The 21,739-nt window shown below is 39.9% G+C and overlaps 1 protein-coding gene across 3 annotated transcripts; it reads right to left on the bottom strand.

Moving 5' to 3' along the window:
* Nucleotides 1-3,138: 3,138 nt before the first annotated feature.
* LOC117431574 (PHD finger protein 20-like) lies at nucleotides 3,139-20,325 on the bottom strand. Of its 3 annotated transcripts, XM_034905683.2 has the most exons (20): nucleotides 20,141-20,325; nucleotides 16,264-16,364; nucleotides 15,723-15,894; nucleotides 15,078-15,165; nucleotides 14,375-14,451; nucleotides 13,463-14,285; nucleotides 13,256-13,360; nucleotides 12,750-12,920; nucleotides 12,296-12,487; nucleotides 12,050-12,109; nucleotides 11,662-11,934; nucleotides 11,102-11,272; nucleotides 10,792-10,887; nucleotides 9,784-9,948; nucleotides 9,291-9,469; nucleotides 8,994-9,093; nucleotides 8,393-8,588; nucleotides 7,727-8,120; nucleotides 7,286-7,466; nucleotides 3,139-5,820 (listed from the first exon to the last, which is right to left on the bottom strand). In XM_034905683.2, the coding sequence occupies exons 2-20, from the start codon at nucleotides 16,344-16,346 to the stop codon at nucleotides 5,678-5,680; spliced, it is 3,669 nt and encodes a 1,222-aa protein (XP_034761574.2). In that variant the 5' UTR covers nucleotides 16,347-16,364; nucleotides 20,141-20,325; the 3' UTR covers nucleotides 3,139-5,677. The 3 variants fall into 3 exon arrangements, with proteins under 3 accessions (XP_034761574.2, XP_058859554.1, XP_058859555.1); XM_059003571.1 differs by lacking the exon at nucleotides 9,784-9,948; XM_059003572.1 differs by lacking the exon at nucleotides 12,750-12,920.
* Nucleotides 20,326-21,739: the final 1,414 nt, after the last annotated feature.

Genomic DNA, 21,739 nt, shown 5'->3' with positions numbered 1-21,739 from the left:
AGGAAATAAGACAGGAAGTATTCCATTAAACCTCATGCTGCCTTCTGTGCAGTACAGGGAAGGGTTTGGATTACTTTCACCACCATCACATTGGGCTGTATTAATAAAGCATTAACATGCGTCCTTTTGAATATCATTCCAAACCACCACAGAGAGCAACTCTTTCATTCAACAGTTACCCCACAACAAAAGGACTTTCTGAGTTATGGTTTAAAGAGGCACTGCTGTTCTGTACGGGGAAGTTACATACAAACCCCATCTGAAGTGAACATACAGAACCTGAGCAGCACAGGGACACTAATGTCAGCTTCATATCCAATGGTATCCTCACCAGTATGTTAAGAGCTCTTCAGCTGAGAAGGATTTGCAAAGAAGGATAGTTGTAAAGCACAATAATGTGTATTGCGAGAGTTTTGGAGATGAAGATGAGACCAAACTGGCTGAAGACGTGAACTAGCAGTTCAAAAGAAAAAGAAGCAAGAATTACACTTTAGTTTTACTATTTCATACCAGATAACCGCATACAAACAGTCTTGTAAGTTTGAGTAAATTTATCATAAAGGACTCTAAATGAAATCTAAACTAAATATATATCTTATCCTTAGTTCAGAAGTTACTAATCTAGTACAATGCCATGTAATCTTATTCAGTGACCATATTCTGTACAATCCATGCCATATCTTACATCATTGCATACATGGAGACTGTTCCTTAGGGTTACTTTACAGCAGTCTGGGTCATACTCACAACAGTCTTTGATACAGGAACGCCTTGACATTTCTTTGTTCTTTGCACATTTTTGCAGCGTTGGAAAAAACGTACAACTGCCTGTTTGCCTGTTTAACACACAGGGAAGTCTTAATACTCAAGAAAGCGCGAATTCGATTCTGTGGCTTGAGTAGGATGTTTAGTGCTCGATTTCTGTGAATCTCTTTTCTTAGAATCTTCCCAAGACTGCACACCTGTGTGTGGTTTACATGCAGTTACAATAACACTGCAGCATCGCCCCCTCCCCCCAGACCCCAAACCCACTTACTCACAACAGTGATAAAACAATAGAACACAACTGAAGCACATTTCCACAAAAACATTTTCAAAACTCTCCACAAAGAAGTACAGGTACTCATCCAGCCCCGGCCAAGAAACGTTCTTTAACAAATATCAACTGTTTACAACATGGGATTAGATTCACCATTGCTTTTTAATCATTTTAATATATAATCCAATGCACTTCTCAGAGCTCCTCCTGTACTGCCGTGCTAGGTGTGTAAATGTGCCACAAGGTTTTTCTTTTAACAAGCTTTGCTCTGGAGTTTGCTTTATGATATTTTCATCTAGTGAATTATCCCCCTTTTTATGCATGAAATAATAAAAACACTAGCAAGCTTTGGTTACACTTTACAAAAAGAACTAATGTACGACAGTTACATATAATAAACTAAAACTTCACTTCAGTTACAGAGGTAGGTGACGATAACCCAAATGGTTTGAACGATGACAGCAATGTTTAAACAGCTCTCTCATGGAAACTCCCTGAATGCCACTTTGTTTCCAGTTCAAAACCTTTACAGCGACATTTTTGTACATGTGGCGAACCACATTTTAAGAAGAAAACTGTTTTTATATCTCTTTATATCAGAACAAACGTAACAGCATTTGCGGAAGCTCACAGGATTAACCGAGATAGATTAAAGACTGTTACTAGCTCTTATTGTATGGTTCTCTAGTCAATGATTACGAATCGCCTCTCCGAGTAGGGAAATGGGGAAACTCTTGAATAAAGTTAAATGTCTATAGTAATGTAATGCAAAGGGAATTAGACACATGTACCTGGTCTTTCACATTAGATTATATTAATTATATTACATCATATTTTAGGCTTTCAAAAAGATGGAGTGGTCTCAGCACATTTCTCTCAAGCCTCTTCTCATTTTGCTGGAGACTTGGGTATCACAAGTCCCAGTAATAAGTGGCCCAAGATCTGTATATTATTACATGAACAAGTCTTCAGCTCAAGGTTTTTTTTTTTTTTTTTTTTTATAGAATAATGCAGCACTAGTCAATAACAATGATCTATTCATGTCATATGTGGGAGTTCCTGTCATTAGAAATTTCACTTTGAATGTAATCTATTGTTCATCAAAGATGAGTTACCACACCACTGCCATTTGGCATTTAGCTTACAGCACATGTCGATTTATATTGCAGAGAGAGCAAGTTGAAAAATGTCCGTTACCAGAACATATTTTGGCTCAGAATAGGCTCATCATGGTTCTTGATCCAGTTCTGAATCCAATAGAGGTTGATGAAAAGACAGCTAGAGCAGTTGCAACCAATCTGTGAAGAAGAGTGGCAAAAGTCTGCTCCCATGCTTGCAAATTCGAAGCCTAGTTGTCTAGAGCAGTGGTTCTCAACCTGGGGTCCAGGGTGAGAGATAGGCCTGTGTGTGCTGTGGTGAGACAGGCCTTGTGGCACCCCAAATCAAGAGTTTAAGAACCTCTAGAATGTATAATACATTACACTGGGAACTACTTTAAATGTGTCTCAGTATATGTGCATTTATATTAGGTATGCATGTATTTTTACAGATTTTTAATATTGCTCTATTAAAAATACTTTTTTTTTTTTTTAAATAATAAGGTAGCCAGGTAATGTGAAACAGGAATTAGTCTGCCACTCCCTGGAGAGATCATGTTTTCCTTTAAGAAAATATAAAGCAAACCTGGGAGTCACAAAACCACGATCAATATAGATCAATATAAACTGCAGTGCCCCCTTGTGGAAGTAAGATTAAATACAACTCAGGATCCTTATGATTTCAAATTAAGCAGCTTATATAAATGCTTGTACTACACCAGTGCAAAGTGTAGCTAATGACAGGCTGTTAGGAGACTCGCATTTGTATATATTACATGAAGCACAAAAGGGTTACTCATCTTCTGAAGCTGGGTTCAGACTGCTCAAGTTCTCTTATAAGTCTCTTATAAAACACCACGTTATAACATCTACCTTTTTTTCAATCAATAAAACAAGCAAATAGTTTTTTGATTGTTTTATGGGTAAGACTGCAAGATATCTCTCCATTGTCACAAATGTCGCTCCCCTCAGCTCCACTTTGATTTACTCAACAGTCAAAAGAACATGAAAACATGATTTATTATTTCATAATACAGCAGTCACATCCATCAGCTTATGAAGAGTAAATAATACACAATAATGTTTTGCCTTCCATACCTGCAAAGATTAATGACTTTGTTACCCGACCCCCCCCTTTCTCGGGATTATATCGTAATACCAAAGATGGGATTTTTTAAATATATCTTTTTTTTAATTTTTATAAAGGGCGGAGATGGTATTCATTTCATTTGAATTGATTTTGTGCCAGTGGTTTTAAACCCCCCGCTCTCTTTCCGAAGTGGGGGTGGGGGACTCTTCAGCTTGTTGTTTTATTACTAACTTTCGACAGTAAGGTACTCCTCCTGTACAAGAGCTCAACAAAGCAGCACACAGAAACAGGGGGCTCTGTACACCTGGAATACTTCTCCACTGGACGCAAGCTTAAATATGGCAACAGGGACATGTGTACATAGCATCTCTCCTAGTCAAAACTGACACTCCCCACCAGCTTCACATTACCTCGAACATGTAGATACCACTCCTAGGACCCATTTGAAATGGATTATTAACTGGCCAAAAACATTTGGTGAAAATGTAAATCCTTGTAAACCAGACCACGTATGGAAGAATATGTCGATGAAGGCGGAGGCAAACTTTGAGAGGAATAAAAACAGCTGTTAACATTATCAAGTCACCATTAAACGACTCAGCAGGTAGCAAGAAAGCCAGTTAAATTAGTGTTCCAAGTAGTTCCTTGCTAGTTTTATAATGTGAAAAAGTGATTTTACTCCTCTCTGAAAATTTCCATTTGAATGTATTGCTCCCTCTTTCCTTTATTGCATGAGTTTATAATTTTTTTTTCAAATTCTCCACCGCCCCCATTCAAAAACCCCAGACTGTTCCACACAGTACCCCCATCTGCTGCAGTCTCTTACAATATATTTAGCAGCCCCCTCATTCATCCCTGACGTGAACTGCTTTCTAATGACAGAAAAGGGAAACAGAAAACCAAATAAATTAAAAAATGCATTAATAAATAAAGCCAAACAGGATGAAAAAGAAACAGAAAAAAGGACAGATTTACAAAAATAAATGCAGAATAGAAATTACTTACAAGACATTACATTAAGTGCTAAAAACCGTGAGAGAGAGCATACAAACAATATAAAAAAAAATAATAATAATTACAATAAAAGCAATTTTAAAAGACAGCCTAAGGAACACTATAAACTTTTTTTTTGTCTTTTTGGCGACAGATTAAAACTGGGTTGGATGTATGAAGAGTTACAAAGTGCAGCGTTTTTTGTGGAATATCAATGTTACTGTCAATGTTACAAAAACACTTGGGCAAACGTTTGAAAATCAAACAGTATGACAGTATTTGCACTTGGGAGGAAAGACCTTGATAAATCTGGCCCATTGTCTGCTGGCTCTACGTGTCTGAAAGCCTGCAATGCACGACTTTACTGCAGAGCGATTCAAAAGCCTGGCATCATGAGAAACATCACAATCGCCACTGAAAACGGGCGAGCGCAGAAACGGCAGCAGCATACAGCACCGTTCTGTTTGATGCCATTATGGGCTGCACATCATCCCACCTGCAATGATTCTTATCACTAATTTGCATCGCATGTGCATGTGCAGAACTTCTGAATAACCCTGTAAACTGAGGGTACAGTGCACTACTGCAGGTAAGCTAGTTTCAGTATTTGAAAGAGGAACTGAGATGAGGATTGTTTTTGATACACAGAAGAGAATGGAAAATCACAGTACAGTAACTGTGTCCCCCCACCTCTGCCCCCCAAGTCTCGGAAAAGTTGCATAATACAACATGCTTTAGTTTAAACTATTTTCACATGATATATATATTTTTTACAACACATTTAACAGAAAAGTCTGGCAAAGGATTACTATAGAACTCGATTGGTTACCAATAAAAATTAAAAAAATGTAAATAAAATGAGTTTGATCTTGTACCTCCGGTGATGCCATAAGCACTCAGCCTTCTAAACCGTATTTTTGAATTGTTTTAAAGCCACAAACTTTCAGCGTCATCTACTTACTGTATATGATATGCAAGCTCTGAAATAAGATATTTCAAAATCTCTATACATTAATGCAAGACTGGTCGGTTATCAAGAACAGGAGGCATGCTTAACCCCATTTAAACTGTTTATAACAACAAATTATAATGTCTCACTTTACACTATTCTTTGTATTTTTCAAAAAAGATGGAATACCAGCAAACTGTAAGGTTAACTAAAACAGTTTTTTTTTGTTTTGAAGTCAGCGTTTCCTTTCCCCTTCCTCTCTGACAGTCTCTGGACTGCACTTGCCATTAATAAAGCAGATTCGGATGGATTCAAACCTAGTAACGTTCCCGTCTTCATCACCACCACACTGCCCTTGTGGGAAGGGGGAACGTGTTATAATGAGACTAACACAGTACTGCCCCCAGCAGCCTAGCCCTGACGCGCCCGACCCTGGCTCGCTTCCTTTTAAAGTCCTTATGGGTTTGTTTCAGAGCTGGATCAGCTCAGCGTCTCTCGGTAAGGGCTGCTCATGTAGAGCAGCACAAGGCAATCTGCTGCACCTTCCCCAGCTCCATCAGCAGCTGCTTGATCCGGTGCTTCAGCTGGGGTAGTCTGGCAAGAGGCTCTGGAGGCTCCAGCTCCCCTGTGTAATCCAGCCAGCTCTCCAGAACTAGGAGAAGAAAAAAAAAACAAACAGATAAAGCAACACTACGTTAGACGGAATAATCAAGCTCAGCTATTTCAACATTTGTGAAGATTCTTAGTCCAGAACTTTCCCCAAATTCATCTCCCTTTTCAAGCACGGGTGACAATAAATGCACTGGCATGGGAATTTGGAATAGTTTTCTAGTATTGATTACCCGAAATCTAGTCCCTGCTCTTATGCGCCCAAGAATAAAAGGCAAATGCGTATGTGTACCACAAACAGACAGCTTAACAGCGCAAGCCAGTAAAGTTTAAGATTAGGGTTACAAACAATGTCCCAGACATGATTTCTTCATTCAATACTCTTCATGTCCTTAGGCACAGGTTTTTCCTTTTCTTTACTGAATTAAAATACAGAGCTCAATGAAACTTTCATCTCTTCCAATTAAAGCCTTAGCATAATGCTACGCAGTACAAAACAGAGTACCAAATAATCCTTTTTGCTGTATTCAGAATAAAATAAGACTTATCATACAGCAACCTAAATATTCTATAGCTGTTTAATTCTAGCAAATAACATTAATAAAATAATCTGAACAGAACAAATATTGTAACCTGGCCAAAACAGAAAACACATTCCAACGTTACAATAGTGTGACATTACTACCAATTACAACTAGCCATTGAGTACTGGCATCAGATGAATCTTAAGCCAAGTTACTTAGTTTATTCAATAACCTGTAAATAATTCAAAACAAGGAACATGCCTGCTTGTCCTTTTAATGGTCAGTGCAAATGTTGACATTACTCCATCCATTCACAGAAAGTCAACAGTAGATGTTTTACATTGCAGTCCAGAGTTAAAAAATGACTCCTTTCCAAGTATATTCTTATCAGTCACTGCGTTGTTCTGTTTAGTATTTAATATGTCTTTATGTTCATCATAAAGTTAAATTGCTTTTCCAATTTCAATGTCACCCCATGTCATATACATTTATTTGATTTCAGTTGACACATTTAAAGTTCGCCGGTGCCATGCTCCTGGAAGTGGTTTCTCGACTACCTAGCAACAGTGCACAGCTGCTGCGTGGAGTCACTGCAGAAGAACTCAAGCAGCGATCTGTTAACATTAGCTAAAAACAAGGCAACAAAATTGGCAACAATTTCAAACAAGTTTACTGTAGAATTTTACTGTTACAAGCATTGCATAATTAATTAGGGTCTTTACGTTTAATATGCAAATAACACTCGTCAAGCGTTAGCATTTAAAAAAAGACGCGTTTGCTTCTACCAGTAGGCTTTTTTCGTGTACTCATATGCAATATGCTAGTCAAATAATTTTCGGGTATTCGACTACACTGACTCATCCTTAGTTTGTAAAACTTTCTTTAAAAATGAACTTTCTATTAGCAGATCCTATGATCATGTTGTCTGTTGCATGATATTGTTTTAAAAAAAGTAATAAATTAATAAATAAATATTGAGATTACCATCCAGCTCCCTCTCTATGAAGTCCATTCTGTGGATGACTTCATCCTGAACAGCCTCGATATGGTCCATCAAGTTGATCTGCCATTGCTGCTGGAAGTTCATATCGCCGTCCCTGTCCTCCCTGGCCACCTTCACATTGCAGCTTTCACCAGAACAGCTTCTCTTGGAAACTTCAGCTTCCTGACAGAAACAAACGCCACTTACAACAAAGTACAAAATCATGCGCCTGAAAATGACAGATACCTCATGGTGGCATACAAAAAAACCCTACAAAGTTAATTGTGTCAAATTACAATTTATCCAATTAGGTTTTTTTTTATACAAAACTGAACAAACCCTTATTTTAAGTATGTGATTTAACTTAACTGACTTGCAGACTTGAGATAAAATAAATCCCACACAAATACAAAACAGTTTGTAGCTCCACTAAGTTTCCAGACCTTGTCCTGTTCTTTTTCCAGGCGAGGCTCCCAGTCTGCTTTTCTTCTGTCTTGATCGGGGCTCCTCCCGTAGCGCTGCTCCAGCACCAGCAGGTCCTCCCCATTCTCCCTGAACCCCCTCATGCGCTCCTCCAGCTCAGAGCCCCGAGTCTCCACCACCAGCCTCTGCTCCACCGCAGGGTAGTAGGTGCGGGGCTTCTGGTAGCAGTGCTCGCTGGTGATGTAGGACTCCTGAACGGAGGGGATTCGACAGGGCTTCTCAGTGGCACTGATCTCCCTGTCCTCACCTTCCACCAGCCCTGCCGCGGTCACCTGCCTCTTCCTGGGCTTCTCTTTGGAGTCCACCTGCTTCCATGACTGACACCTGAACTTCAAGTCTGGATGGGCCTGGCTTCTAAAACAATGAAGCAAGACACAGTACTTAGGGGTCATTAAACAATACTATTTTACAGGACACCAAAGTCCCGCCTATTGATTGACATGTACTGCGCTGCTCTAAACTGATTTAGAATTGCTCAACTGTATGCTCCATCCCGATCTTTCCCATGGAGTTTTCAAACCCACAATCCAGAGCAATGAAAAGCACCAAACTCCATTTTGCGCGCTGTTGCACTATGCAACTGTTCCTGCCCCTTTAATCATAAACAGCCAATGGGAATGACATACTGCAGGATGCTCATCTTGAGCTGCAAGCCGTTCAGAACTTCAATGACTTTGTGGACGTCGCCCAGGAGCTGGTGTGTGGCTGCGATCTTCTTGGCATTTTGGTGGGAGTAGTTCTCTTCCAGGAAGGATAAGCCATACATGTGTCCATTACTGAGCCAGTCTTTGTCGTACCAGTATTTCAAACTCTGTCTCTGTCCTGTAACAAGAACACCGCGGACTGTGATCAACAATATCCATTTGTCAGAAATTCACTTAATACAGGTTGTGACTTTAAAATCCCAAGTATTTCAGATACTAATAAGCACTAGATGTTAATATAGAAGCCACATAACTTGCCTGTTCAATAGCAACATTAAAACATACATTAATATTTTAAATGTACCAGCCCCATTTTATATTATTTTTTTTAAATGAAGCAGCTTATAGAATGATGAGACGTCTCTCAGACACTTTTCCAATGGTGTTCTGTATCTACCCATAGGTGTTTTTCAATGGCTGTCTGTTTCCCAACATGCACGCTACCTGGTTTAATATAACCGTTTAAATCGACAGGTCCCTTGTGATTACCCTCTAAAGATGCTCATTTCTGAGCCTGGCTCACCTGGCGGATCTCGACATATATAGCAGGTGTACTTCTCTGGAACATTGTCCTCAAGCAGACCCATACAGACCCCATGCTGCCAGCACAAGCACTCTTCACACTGTTAACGAGGAAAATAAGTAATAACTTCAATAATTCTATTCAAACTTCCCCTAGAGATGTTTTAATTAAATTGCATTGATACTTTAAAATGTGACACTACGTATTGCACAACATGTATGGGTACAAATACAAAGCAGACAAAAAGAAAAGGTGATGTGACCTAGAAAAATCATGCAGCGTTGATTCATTTTTCACCTGTATCATGAAGTCGTTCTCCTCCTGGACCTCGCAGATACAGCGGACAATCTCAAACTCTCGGCGCCCCTCGTTAGGCCCGTCTTCATCTGGGTTCGTCGTCACGTCGACGTCCTGACCCAGCTCGTCCTCGCTCCAGAGCAGGCTGTCCGTCGAAGAGTCGCTCACAGTGTCTTCGTCTGCAATATCCAATAAACACACCATACATACACAGGGCTCACAATCAGATTGTGCACTCTCTATGTTACAATCAGAGCTCAAAATGGTACAGAACCCCAGTGGTGAATGGGTTGTGCTATCGCTCAGTGTGGATTATTCTTCAAACCACATTACCCCAGTAATAACAATTCTACCAGAAGAATTGATCAGCTAGCTGTTTCAGCCCCATGCTGGTGTAAAACTATCCTTTCCACTTGCAAAATATACACATCTCTTATTATTAAAAAGGCATCGAAATATACAGTTAAAAAAAAAAAAAAATCTTAATACCCACCATCCACTTTTATCTTTTCTGTGTATCCGGGGCTGGAGTTGTATAACAACTTGTGTTTGTGCGAGAAGGGGGATTTGTGAGACAAATTCAATTTGGATTGAACGAATATTTTCTTGGGTGAGAAATCTCTAGAGATGTCAATATTTTCTTCACTACCAGTATACTCTGTTAAAGGGAAAGCAGACGCAGAAATAATTAAACAGACCAATTTGAACAACACTAATGGCTGAAAAGAAAAGCCATACTAAAAAGTTACAAGTATCTTTTTTTTTTTTTTGTCACGGAACGGCTAATATTATAAATCAGTAAATTTTATTTAGGGTTTGGGAAAATACAGCAGAAACAAACTTAAATTTACACTATAATATACTGAACAGTGACTGAAATTAGACAAATCAGATATGTAATAGTTTTGCAAATATACAGTATTGCTCTAGGTGATTGAGTAATTTGGGGAGAATTAATTAATTTCTTTCTTTTAAATGGAAGACCCAAGAATTTCAATATTCAATTTCTATCCAGATCAAGCCCACCCCATCCCTCGACCTCTCCTTACCCTCTTTAATAATTTGAGAGATTTCTCAATCAGTTCACACTGGACTCATGCCGTGACTCATTTTCTGTTCCTTCTCTCAAACTATTTAACCTTGGGAGGATCTTGTACATGTAAAACAAATCAGGTATTTCTACAAGTAGTTTAAACAAGTCTGACATCTCAAGTGCAGGCTGGCTTACACAAACCCAAATAAAACACAGACCAGCGTGAACTTGAACTTGACCCTATAAAAAATAAAAATCTGCTGGAATTTTGCAGAAACTTTTCCCCATGCTTCTATGCACATGAGTGCATTTCAATTATTATTTTTTAAATGCACTTTACCATACTTCTCAATGCTCTGACCCTACGAGCTTAACCTAATTAACAACATCCCCCCAAATTTGAAAAGGGAAGAACAAGAGGGCGGAATGAGTCCAGTGTGCAATGATGCCCCCTGAAGATTCCCTTACCAGATTTGTTCTTCTTTTTCTTCTTCTTCTTTTTCTTTAGTTTGACTCTCAGGAACTCCCTGTGTTTCTTCTCTCTGATCTTCTCTTTTTCTTTAACTACCAGGAGAGAAACACCCAGAGCACATTACATTACACTACCATATAACACCTGAGGTTGTCCAAATCAGAAACAAGCTTAAAACGCAGTGTATTTGTATTAATGAAGGGTAGCGTTCTAAACCTAGCCCCTCTCCCCCATGTGCAAGGATCACCTGTCTTGATTGTGTGTATACATATCGCCAGGATATAAAAACAGGAGGTGGTGGGTCACCTGTGTCATTGGCACCCTTGTCCTTTTCCTTCTCCTGCTGCTTGCGATTCGATTTCTCCAGCTGGTTCTCTTTGCTCTTCTCTCGGAGGGAGGGCCGGTGGTTGTGCAGCGTGTTGACAGCAGGGGGAGCCGACGTCCTCCTCCTCTCGTGCAGTTTTCCAACCTTGCTGTCTGTGCGGGAGGAAGGCAAGTTTCTAGAGTGCAGTGGTGTATCTTAAAAAAATAACAAACAAGCTGCAAGGACAGTATGATAGTCCTGTGCTTTTATTGCTTTTTGACTTTTTTTTTTTTTTTTAAAGGCTCTTGAGTGAAAATACACACATGCACTGTAAAAGTTCACTGGGACCTGATAAGTCCATGTCCTGATGATTCTAGTCTAGCCTACAATGATATACATATCTGAATATAAATCTTGCGGGGCATACATTTAAAGTTCCCATTGAATAGCAGTTCAAGTCATTCCAATAGCAGTTCAAGCTCACACTAAAACCTGGAATGACTCAAGCTGCTGCGCGACGGGCGCGTGTTAAAAGATGCCCTGGGAAAGATGGGATGCTTACGCAAGGAGGCTGAAATGGTGCGTCGTCTCTTGGGGTTCTCCAGGGCTGCCTGCTTCTCTGAGGCGCGGGTCTGGATGCTCCTCTTCGTCGGGCTCTGCTCGCTCTCGGCTGCCTTGTCCACTCCATGGTAGTACTTCATGTGGTAGTGCAGAAGCTTGGCCTTGCGGAAAGACTTGAGGCAGTCTGGTACCTTGCACTTGAAGGTGTGGTTGAGATCAATAGTGAGTGCCTTAGGGGACAGGGAGTCCTGCGATCGCTTTATAGCCGTGTACACTTCAATTCAAAAATAAAAAAAAATAATGTTAAAAAACACGTATTACCTACACAGTGGTGTTCACTTATGTTTTCATTATTATTTCTTTACTATAATTAGAAGGGTTTTACTTACAGGGCTCTCTGCTATATTTGTTAGGGTTTGGTGGCTGGGGCTGACGTTTTACAACAGGAGCTGTAGAAGAAACAAAACACAAGATTAAAACAAATCACTGAAACGCTGCTGAGCTGAGCAGTTATTCACATTATACTGACCAGAATTCAGTGCTTTAGCACATCTTATTTTCTGTTCACGCAACACCTTTTTTCGTAGCTTTTGTACACGTTGTTTATTCATCGTTGTTATTCTTTTGCTTCTTACCCGTTTCAGTGGGCAGTTTGCCTGGCTCTCCTTTCAAAGCTGTTGTGGGAGTCTCGTTCGGAGCGGCTCCTTCCTCCTGTGTTGGTTTCTCACTTGACGGAAGTGCTGGAGATTCTGGAACAGCATTAGAGGGTTCCTGACTCTGCCCTGAGGAGTCAACAGCAGATTTGAGCTCTGCTGATTCACCCTGATCTGCACACAGAAAGCACATGACACACGTAAAAAACTTTTAGTTCTAACAAGGCGTACAAAACTGCTATGCACAGCTGTTATTTGTACAAAAGTAATTTATAATCACAAATAAACGTACGCAGAGATGACCCTATTTCCTATGGTTTAAGAGAGACTGCACCCTGAGCTGTAATTATGGGAACGAGAGGGGAATTTCTAATCCTATAGAGGGTTATTGTAAAAATTTACTGGAAAAATAAAGCAAAAAACAAAGACACTTAACCTGTTGCAGACTCCTTTTGCTTGCTATGAGACTGTGTCGTGTGTTTGGAGTCTACGGGCACAGGCGTGCTTTTAATGGAGTGCTGCCCATGACCGTTAATAGGCAGTCTTGATGACTTTCTCCTGCTGCGGTCTTGATCACTACTGCCGGACTGACTGGACTTTTTGGTCTCTGAACAACAGAACAGATCCTTATTAAAAATGGGGTGCAAACACGTTTTGCATTGCAGACTGTTTTTGGTCATTACAGGTTTTACTATTGTGAACATAACTGGACAAACCATTAAGGTTATAACTAAGCTCAGGTTTTTTAGTACGCTCCTCAATGGAAACAATTAGTATGCAAATAGTCTTATTTCCACCCCACTATCCGATCTTGGGAAAATTAAAAAATAAATAAATAAAGAAAATGCTAAAAGAATGTCTGCAGTCTGTTATTTTCTACTCTTACTTTCAAAACCTTTTTAATAGTAAAGATTCAAACCACTTCTTTGAGCCAACACTGACCTGCATTTGTATCAAGCTTGGTTCTCTTTGACGGCATATGTGCTCCCAAAGATATTTTTCTTTTTCTCAACTCCAAGACACCATGCTGGTTATCAGGTGATTTAGCTGAGAAAACACCAACCACAGGTATTACATTTCAATAGTTAGTCAGATTGTTATAATTTGTTCTGTAAAAGTGACCTAGTTTTAAACACGGTCTACACAAACCTTTTGATGGGGGTCTGCCTCGTTTCCTCCGTGCCTGGTTTGGGCTCTGCTCTGCTGGTTTTGAATCTCCAAGCTCTGCCGCTGGCTCTCTGTCCTCTGTAGACTGAGCGGTGGTTTTGGCAGTTTCCTTTTCCTTCTTTTCTTCAGCTTGTCCCTTCCGCTCCGACGTCTCTCCTCTGTCCTCCTCCTTGCCTGTCTCTTCGGTTCCATCGCCAGACTCCTCCGCTGTCTTCGCCTCTGTCTCTGGTACTTTCTGTTCTGGTTCTGTCTTTTTCTCTTCTGGTTCTGTCTGCTTCTCCACTTCTGTTTCAGTGTTTTCCGCATCCTTGTTCTCCATCAGTGCTTCTTCAGGCTGCTGGCTCTTCTCCTTCTCTGCAAGTCTGTTGTCTTCTTTCTTCGACTCTTTGCTGCTTGTTTCTTGCTCAGCCGATGTTACACTCTTCTCAGTTGTTTCCTCACCAGATTCCACGTTCTTCTCTTCCTCTTTCTTCTTTGTTTCCTCAATAGTTTTCTTCTTGTCAACTGTTTTTACTCTGGACACTTTCCTCTCCTCTTTCACCATTTCGCTTGTGGAGCCCCGCTTTAGTTTTTTAGATTCCTCCTGGACCTCTCCCTTCACAGCCACTTTTCTGTCATCATCATCTTTATCAGCATCTCTTTTATTTTCTGTCTCGTTCCGTTTATATTTTTTACTCTTCGGCATTGAGCTCTGTTCTTTGATGTCTATAAATTTTTCCCTCACCTTAAGTCCCCTTGTGGATTTCTCTTTATCACACACTTTTTCTTTCTGTTTGTCTTCGATCTTAGATTTCCCCCCGCTTTTCTGTGAATCACAAAAAAGGATATGAGATGCAACATTTCGAAACACAATTTTCCTGGGAAAAATACATCAGAAATACTTAAACTTCTTACCTCATTGCGGTAAGGTTTGACATGGATATCCTTAACAGCCTGAATAACTCCATCGTAAAACTTCACAGTGTAGGAAGCTAAAGGAAATTAAGGGGCATCAGTTACAGTGAGCAGGTCACAGGTTTTTAGAGAGCAGCTTGGAAACGTCTCCCAAGTAGCAATTCATTAATTAGCCCCAGCTAACACATGCAAGCACAGCTGTCTCAGGAGTACACCACTTTAGCATCTAATCACCTACAAAATATGCAAACCCATTCTCAGCAGAAACACAACTGTTAGATGATGCGCTTTGTGCTTTTATTTGTATATAGACTGAAACAGCATGGAGACGACTTAACCACTCCACTGTCAAATTCATCTCCAACACTTCTTTTATATTATACAACTATATTTCTATTGCTTGGCAGAGCATAAAGCGAAACATTTTCAAACCCCTTCAGATTTTAGTCCTCCTGCTTTGTTCATCTGTTTGGAAATTAAAACTACTGCATTCTTCATGACAGAACTTTGGAGGAGATTTTTCTTTTCTTTTATATATATTAAGCAGTCACGTATACTGAACAGACTGAGTAAATAATAGATTACAGACTTGTTCAACACAGAAACAGCATGTCTATGCCCTTGTGCCCCCTTTAACTGCTCCAGTCGAAGCACATCTTGAATTGTTCTGGATGAATGACCATTACTCTCCAGCAACACTTACAGAGATCTCTGTTCACTGACAGGACCTTGGCAGGGTAAAATCGACAGTCCGTCCAGCTTGCAAGGACCTTCTCGTTCACTCGAAACTCCTGTGTGTGTGTGACAGATTGACACAGCTAAGAACACATGGCAGAGATCAGTTACAGCATTGCTCTTATTTTATTAGGATTAAGCTTGGGAGGGGGGGGGGCTATGATTAAAAAAAGGTTTATGTGATAAATACATCACAGGCGGTAAGATAGACTGCGCTGGAGATGTACCCTGCTGCATTTAGCTTCTGTTGATAAATGCAAACCCTGCCAGATTAGCAAATGACAGAAAGTCACAGAATGGGCTGCAAAAACTGCCCTGGCCTCAAAGAAAGCCTGCACATGAACCTGAGAGAACACGTATGGGATGAACTTTGTCATAGGTGACCATGGCATGATAATCTGCAGGAATTAAAGGAGGTTCATCTATTCCTTTTCCAAAAACCAGGACCTTCACTGATTCTACGTGATCTTTAGGCACTACAGAACAAGCATCAGGAGGGCATACAGTGAATCCTGTATGCTGTCCAATTCTAGTCCTGTGCTTGCTACAGGAGCCACAACAGCAGTGTGTCTTGAAGCTGCTGTATAGCTTGTATCTGTGTAGATATACTCACAGCCTGGACCTCCCCCTCCTGCAGTCCCTCCTTCCTCAGCTGGATTCGCTCGACTGGCCTGAGATACGGGCTGCTCCATTCGAACCATTCATCATAGCGATGACTCCACTGTCTGTAGTGAATCAGCACTTTCTCTTCCTCATAATCAATCTTTTCAATGTTTGCTGCGTACCTGACCATTAAAAACACACACACAGCAAAACCATTCAGTTTTATTAATGCAATTAGCCTAATTCCTTAGTGTTTGTTTACTAGATTTCTTCCAAAAAAAACAAACAAACAAAAAAAAACACCTTGGCTGACTGTCCAGTTTGTTTACATTTCCCAAAGGTAATTTTAGCTGAAGGGCCACCCCTTTGAAACCTGCTTGCTGCAATGTTATTATTAAACAGTCATGCTCTGCTGATACTTGCAGCGGTAAGAGGTTATAAATTACATTCTCGAGCTCTGTTGCAGCTGAGGAAGCAAAACAGAGACGTGTCGATTTATTAAATAGAATATCAAAGCATGCAAAGCACAGGCAGACACCTCCACTACTCACCAGTTCTTGAGAGTGTCCCGGGCCTCCAGATGAGCTCCCACCTCAAAGACGATTCCTCTTCGGTTTGGTGGATTCTTGCTCATTTTGCGCACATTAAAAACCTAGGAGTTGAACCGAGAAGAATAAAATTCATCAGAATTTAAAGAAAGATTTAATCAAAGTAAAAAAACACAACAATGTAAATGAATGTGTTATCCCCTTTTTTAATTCAAGATGATCTCTGAGCAGCCAAAAAAAGCAGGAAAAGACTGAAAGAGTTCCACTATCCAAATAATAAAAAGCGAAAGTGTGCCGACAGGCTAGCTTGATGCTGACTGTCTTGTTTATAGTCTGCATTGAACTCCAACATGCAGAGTCAAGTTTGCTTGCAGGTATAATATACACCTGCCAAACCTATCAATACCAAATGCACCAAGTTTCACCATAAACTGCATGACTAGTTCTCTGGATATGTCTAAAATCTAACTGAGCTACAGGCTAGAGGTTGGCATACAATGTGCTACGCTCATCTGACTGCTGTGTGATTAGTTTATAATGCTTAATAATCACTATGTGAATTTTTATTGAGACAGGCTGGGTTGAATTAGTGTCCAGAGCCATTCAAAGATTGAGCATCTTGGATCCCTGCCTCCATGCTTTTCTGAGCACATCAAACTCAACTGTGATTCTAATTAGATATCACTGTGACACTGCCTGAAAATCTGGCAAGGTGAGCAAATAGGCTCTAAAACCGGTGCGATAAAATTGATGTGAAAGGCAATGGTCTGCAAAACTGTCATTAGAAACTACGGCTGCAACTAGTTCATGTGAGGGATAGTTAATTAGAATCTAGTTGACCGGTCAGTCTTATTTGTGGTCTCTGCATTTGAAACCCTTTTTTTCATTTGTACAAGTTACTGCTGCATGGCTAAGATGCACCTCGCTTGCTGTGCTTTGCTTTGCATAGTTCAGTCGAATCTGATTCCGACATTGTTACAGCTAGCAAATAATAGGAAGTTTGTGCGTTATATGTTCTTTATTTTTTGTTTCTAATAAGTATATTATATGAACTGAAACAAACAAAAGAAAGTTAGGTACTGGTTATATATCAACTAGTTGCAGCTAGCCTATTACTGTATATTCACACCCAACCAGTTGTTGCTGGACTATTGCACAGCATTTTCTCTGGAGTATCACATCATTTTAAATTAATCTGTTCATAACGATAATAATAATCATAATAAATTTAGCATTAATATTAATAATAACCGCATGACCAAAGTGTCAGCCATATTATGTTGAGGTCAAAAATCACAGACAAAGAGATCGCATTTTAACACTTAAAGAATTTATAGAGGCTTGAGACTTTCACTTCACCCTCACAGAGTAATCAGTAGCACAGCCTGCGATCCAAAGGTTCCCGTCTGTACTGCACGTTACATCATATTTGCCGACCCACGCTGGAACCTCCCACATTCAACATTCTTGTTTGTTCCGTGATGGCTGGTAGGCCACTTACTGTAATTGTATGCTTTAATTAGACAGACTCACTTGTCAGATCAATAACCCACACACACTAACTACGCCATCTAAAATCAGCAGAAGCAGTCATGAAATATTATGGTAATGCTACTGTATTAAAAATAACTAAAAAGGGCTCATCATATACTCATAGACTATTGGAGATAACTCACATCAGCGATTTTAATATTCAAAACAACACTTTGTTTATATTGGGAGGGGGGCAGGGGGGGTATTAGGCTCCCTACGTGACACGAAGCTACTAATACCCCTTCATTACAACAACAGCAAAGAAAAGAAACAAGCAGATGCATTGCGTAAAAAATAAAAACTAAGTGTTAAGTGTAAAAAAACTGTCATGATGACAGACATTTGAAATCATATGTTTTATTTAAAATACCCCCACTGAGCAAGAAACAACTGCATAGGACAGTACAGGTCATCCAGCTAATGCTTACAGAGGGGGCTTCTCAGGAAATGGCTCACAGTAAAAATACTGCTTTCTTTCCAGAATTCCACTGGGGAATGATTAAGCAACCCTTGCTCTCTTTGCAGCCTGCAGGCTAACACAGCACCCCACCTGGTCCCCAAGGTCTTCATTGCTGTCTGTGTGCATGAACTGGGCCATGATTGGCTAACAACCAAATAAAACATCCAATCACAGCGTGTAAAACACCAGTACAACATTACAGCAGCAGGGCTTTTTTTTTTTTTTTTTAAAAGGAAATCTGAATTGCTGAGGTTTTCCAAAATACTAACTAAAATACAGTCCTATAAATGAGTTTAGGAAAAATAATCTAGGTGTTTAGGAAATGTAACTCAACTTAAAACCAAATGCTACCGATTACTGTATTTAACAGTGTTTCTATAATTGTCAAAACTGAAACTAGCCTGCCTAACTGTAATGAAGCCTGCGCCGAGTGTGATAACTACACACTAACAGTTTAGGTGTTACGATTATTGAGGTGCAAAACGGATTAGGGTAGTGGGTGGTGTTTAAATACATACATACCGTCTAATATATCAATGTTAGGTTTCTCAATAAAGTACAGTGATGAGAAACTATAGGTTTCGGGGGGGTGTATGTCTTTAACGTAACTATACGAAGTAGAAAGCACTGTAAACCGATATATAACACAAAACAAAGACCTCTAATTTTCAATTTAACCCACTGCGAAACCCCCCTGGGCCAATCTCTAAAGCAAAGCCAACACAGACAGACAACCACGGTAGTATGTAAACGCCACGATTGAACCAGTGCATGTGTTTCAACCTGCTTCAGCCTAACCTCCGCCTTGGTTTAATTGAATTTACATAAAACACCATGTGAGCGGGCCTGCCCACATGTGCATTATACGCAACTACCCCATTCTTTACAACAGCATGTCATTAAAATCAGTCAAACATGTCCACACCCACCTGGTTAATGAGTGTTATTTGTTTCATACTAGTTAACGACATATCAACAAGCAACGAATATTATAAAACGCAACAGAGACGCAATCAGCGCCAGTGATGTGAAGCGGTACACAGTCATCATGACACAAATGGCGCGCAATAAGGCTCTCATCCGCGTTGTTTACCATACCGCATACTCGCATAAAACCAGACTTAAAAACTTCTTAAAAACTGGTAATTTAACCTACAAATAAACTTCTGTTTGGTAAAATAAGCAAGCCTTGTGTATTGATGAGATGTATTATCTTACGATACGAAACAGTCTTTATTTACTAAAACGTGCATGCAATTTTGTTTATCATGTTGTCCTGGTTTAAATCTACGGCAGAATTACCTGATGTAAAGAACGACAACACCGTTTATAATGCGCTAATACCGGCAAGTTAATTGACTTACATCGAAATTAATACACAATAAAAAAGTGACATTACGTACTGCTATTATCAGCCCCCGCCTTTTTGCCGACTCTGGACGCGCTCATTGGACAAGAACTCTGCCAGTGACTTATTTAAGACGCATGATAGGCTGGACAGACTGCCAATCCCTCTCAGATTTTACACAGGGCCTGTCTCTGGCCTATTCTTGGTGCCCACCGTAATGATCTCAAATGAATAGGGCCAACTTCCCGTAACACGCTGGAAAAAAAGAAAAGAAAAAAAGACCGGAGCATCGCCGTTGCACCAGCCTTACACCGGGCGACAGCATCCTAACGGGCAGCGCGCACCTTTGCATTGAAGACAAAATGGTTTGCCTTTTTTTTTTCCCCCAAAGAAAGTCGTAGCATCACACTGTAAACACATGCGACAACTTTTTCTTGCGTCTATTCTGGAATCGCTTGCACTGTATTTAGCTCTAAACAATAATACGATAGTCATTTGTGCAGCACATCTTTGGAATCCGTGTTACACAAGCTCATTACCTGTTTTCCGCCTGTGCGTCCCCCGTTGGTGTAATATTTACTGCTGTTAATCCGTATTAGCTTGTATTTAATACCCCGGGAGCCCACGCAGTTTATTTTCCCTCTAGCTGTGGCGGCGAGGTAGTGTGTGATGAAGCGCCACTCTGCGCATGCGCTCCAGTACAAAACGCTGTTTCTTCTCTCTCTCTCTTTATCTTTCCTTCAAGCGGAAAACATGTTATGTAGGAAGGATCGGAGAACAGATTTCTTGGAAGTGCTGTGTGCCAGTAAACGTAGATACAAGTTCTGGTAAATAGCCGCCAAGGTTGCAGGACGAGGGTTTGTTCAGAAAATGAACAAATACTGTGTGCTGCCTGCATAACATCGGTTCGTCATATCGACTACATCGAAATAAAACACACTAGGTGATCGAAGCAGCAATGTGATAAACTATAGCGATAATGTTTAACGGCCAGTCTCACATCAAAATAAAATGAAAGCCAAGTTAGAATTATAACTCGCTGAAGTACATTAAACAATTTTAAAATAACTCCTCGTGTGCGTTCAACGTCAATAACAGTGTCCATGCAGAGTTTGACTACGTTTAGACCGTATACCCTCATACCAACTCAGTGTACAAAAAAGTAGGTCAGCATGACGTGGATTTTAATCACTCAAGATCAACGAATTTCAGCATCAACTTTCATCAGAAGTACAATTCTGTTTTACTAGATATTAAGGGCTATGTTTCCAGATTCTATAATGAACTTCTATTTTTGAAAGGGCAAGTCCCATGTGACGCACCACAATGACAAAGATGAGCGTGTTTAAGAGATTGTGAATAAGATTATTTAGTTGTTCAGTTCTAGTTTTGCAAGAGATTAACAGATTTTTTTCCCATTAAAAAATACAGGAGTTAATGCAAGCATGGAGTAAACGCCTTAAAAATACTAAAGTGTGATACGTGGACCGATGTAAGGATAGCTCTTCCGCTGCATGTGTGTTTCCAGGGATAGGCATCACTAATTAGCAAGTGTGTCACTGGTTATAAACGTAATCACTGAAAGTAGAGGTATGCAATAAACAGGTTATTTGATCAATCCACGACCACTGCAAAGCTTTAAATATCAGTGAATCAATGTTACTGAATGGAAGTTTCTTCCCTCACTGGCCAGATTTCCTTTCTACCCTAAACCGACTTGTGGAATTAGGGCTGTATAACAAGCAAATGGTTTATGTACATATAGGCAACACAGCAACATCTCTCAGGAAAGTGATACTGTCTTCATTCTGCCACTAGAGGGCGTTATAAACGACAGTCATTCGTCACTATATACAGCTACACAAATAGCTGCAGATAGTGAAATTGATTTAATAAATCGTAAAAAAATCTAAATTCACTTACAAAAGCTGTTTATTTAAAAATAGAATTACCCTTCTACAAGTTCTCCACAGTACTCGTGTAGTTACTAGACTTTTAGAATGCTCACACCATTATTTACAATGCTTTCCAAGGCTTTTCAATAATCCCAATGATTACTTTGCTAATCATGTACTTGATCTATTTCACAAAGAAATAGATGCATTATTTTAAAAGGCAAAAAATAAAAAATACAGGTT

The sequence above is a fragment of the Acipenser ruthenus genome, chromosome 29 (assembly GCF_902713425.1).
Source record: "Acipenser ruthenus chromosome 29, fAciRut3.2 maternal haplotype, whole genome shotgun sequence".
Classification (NCBI taxonomy): Eukaryota; Metazoa; Chordata; class Actinopteri; order Acipenseriformes; family Acipenseridae; genus Acipenser; species Acipenser ruthenus.
Note: the sequence above shows the minus strand (reverse complement) of the source record. Positions and strands in the feature narration are given on the sequence as shown.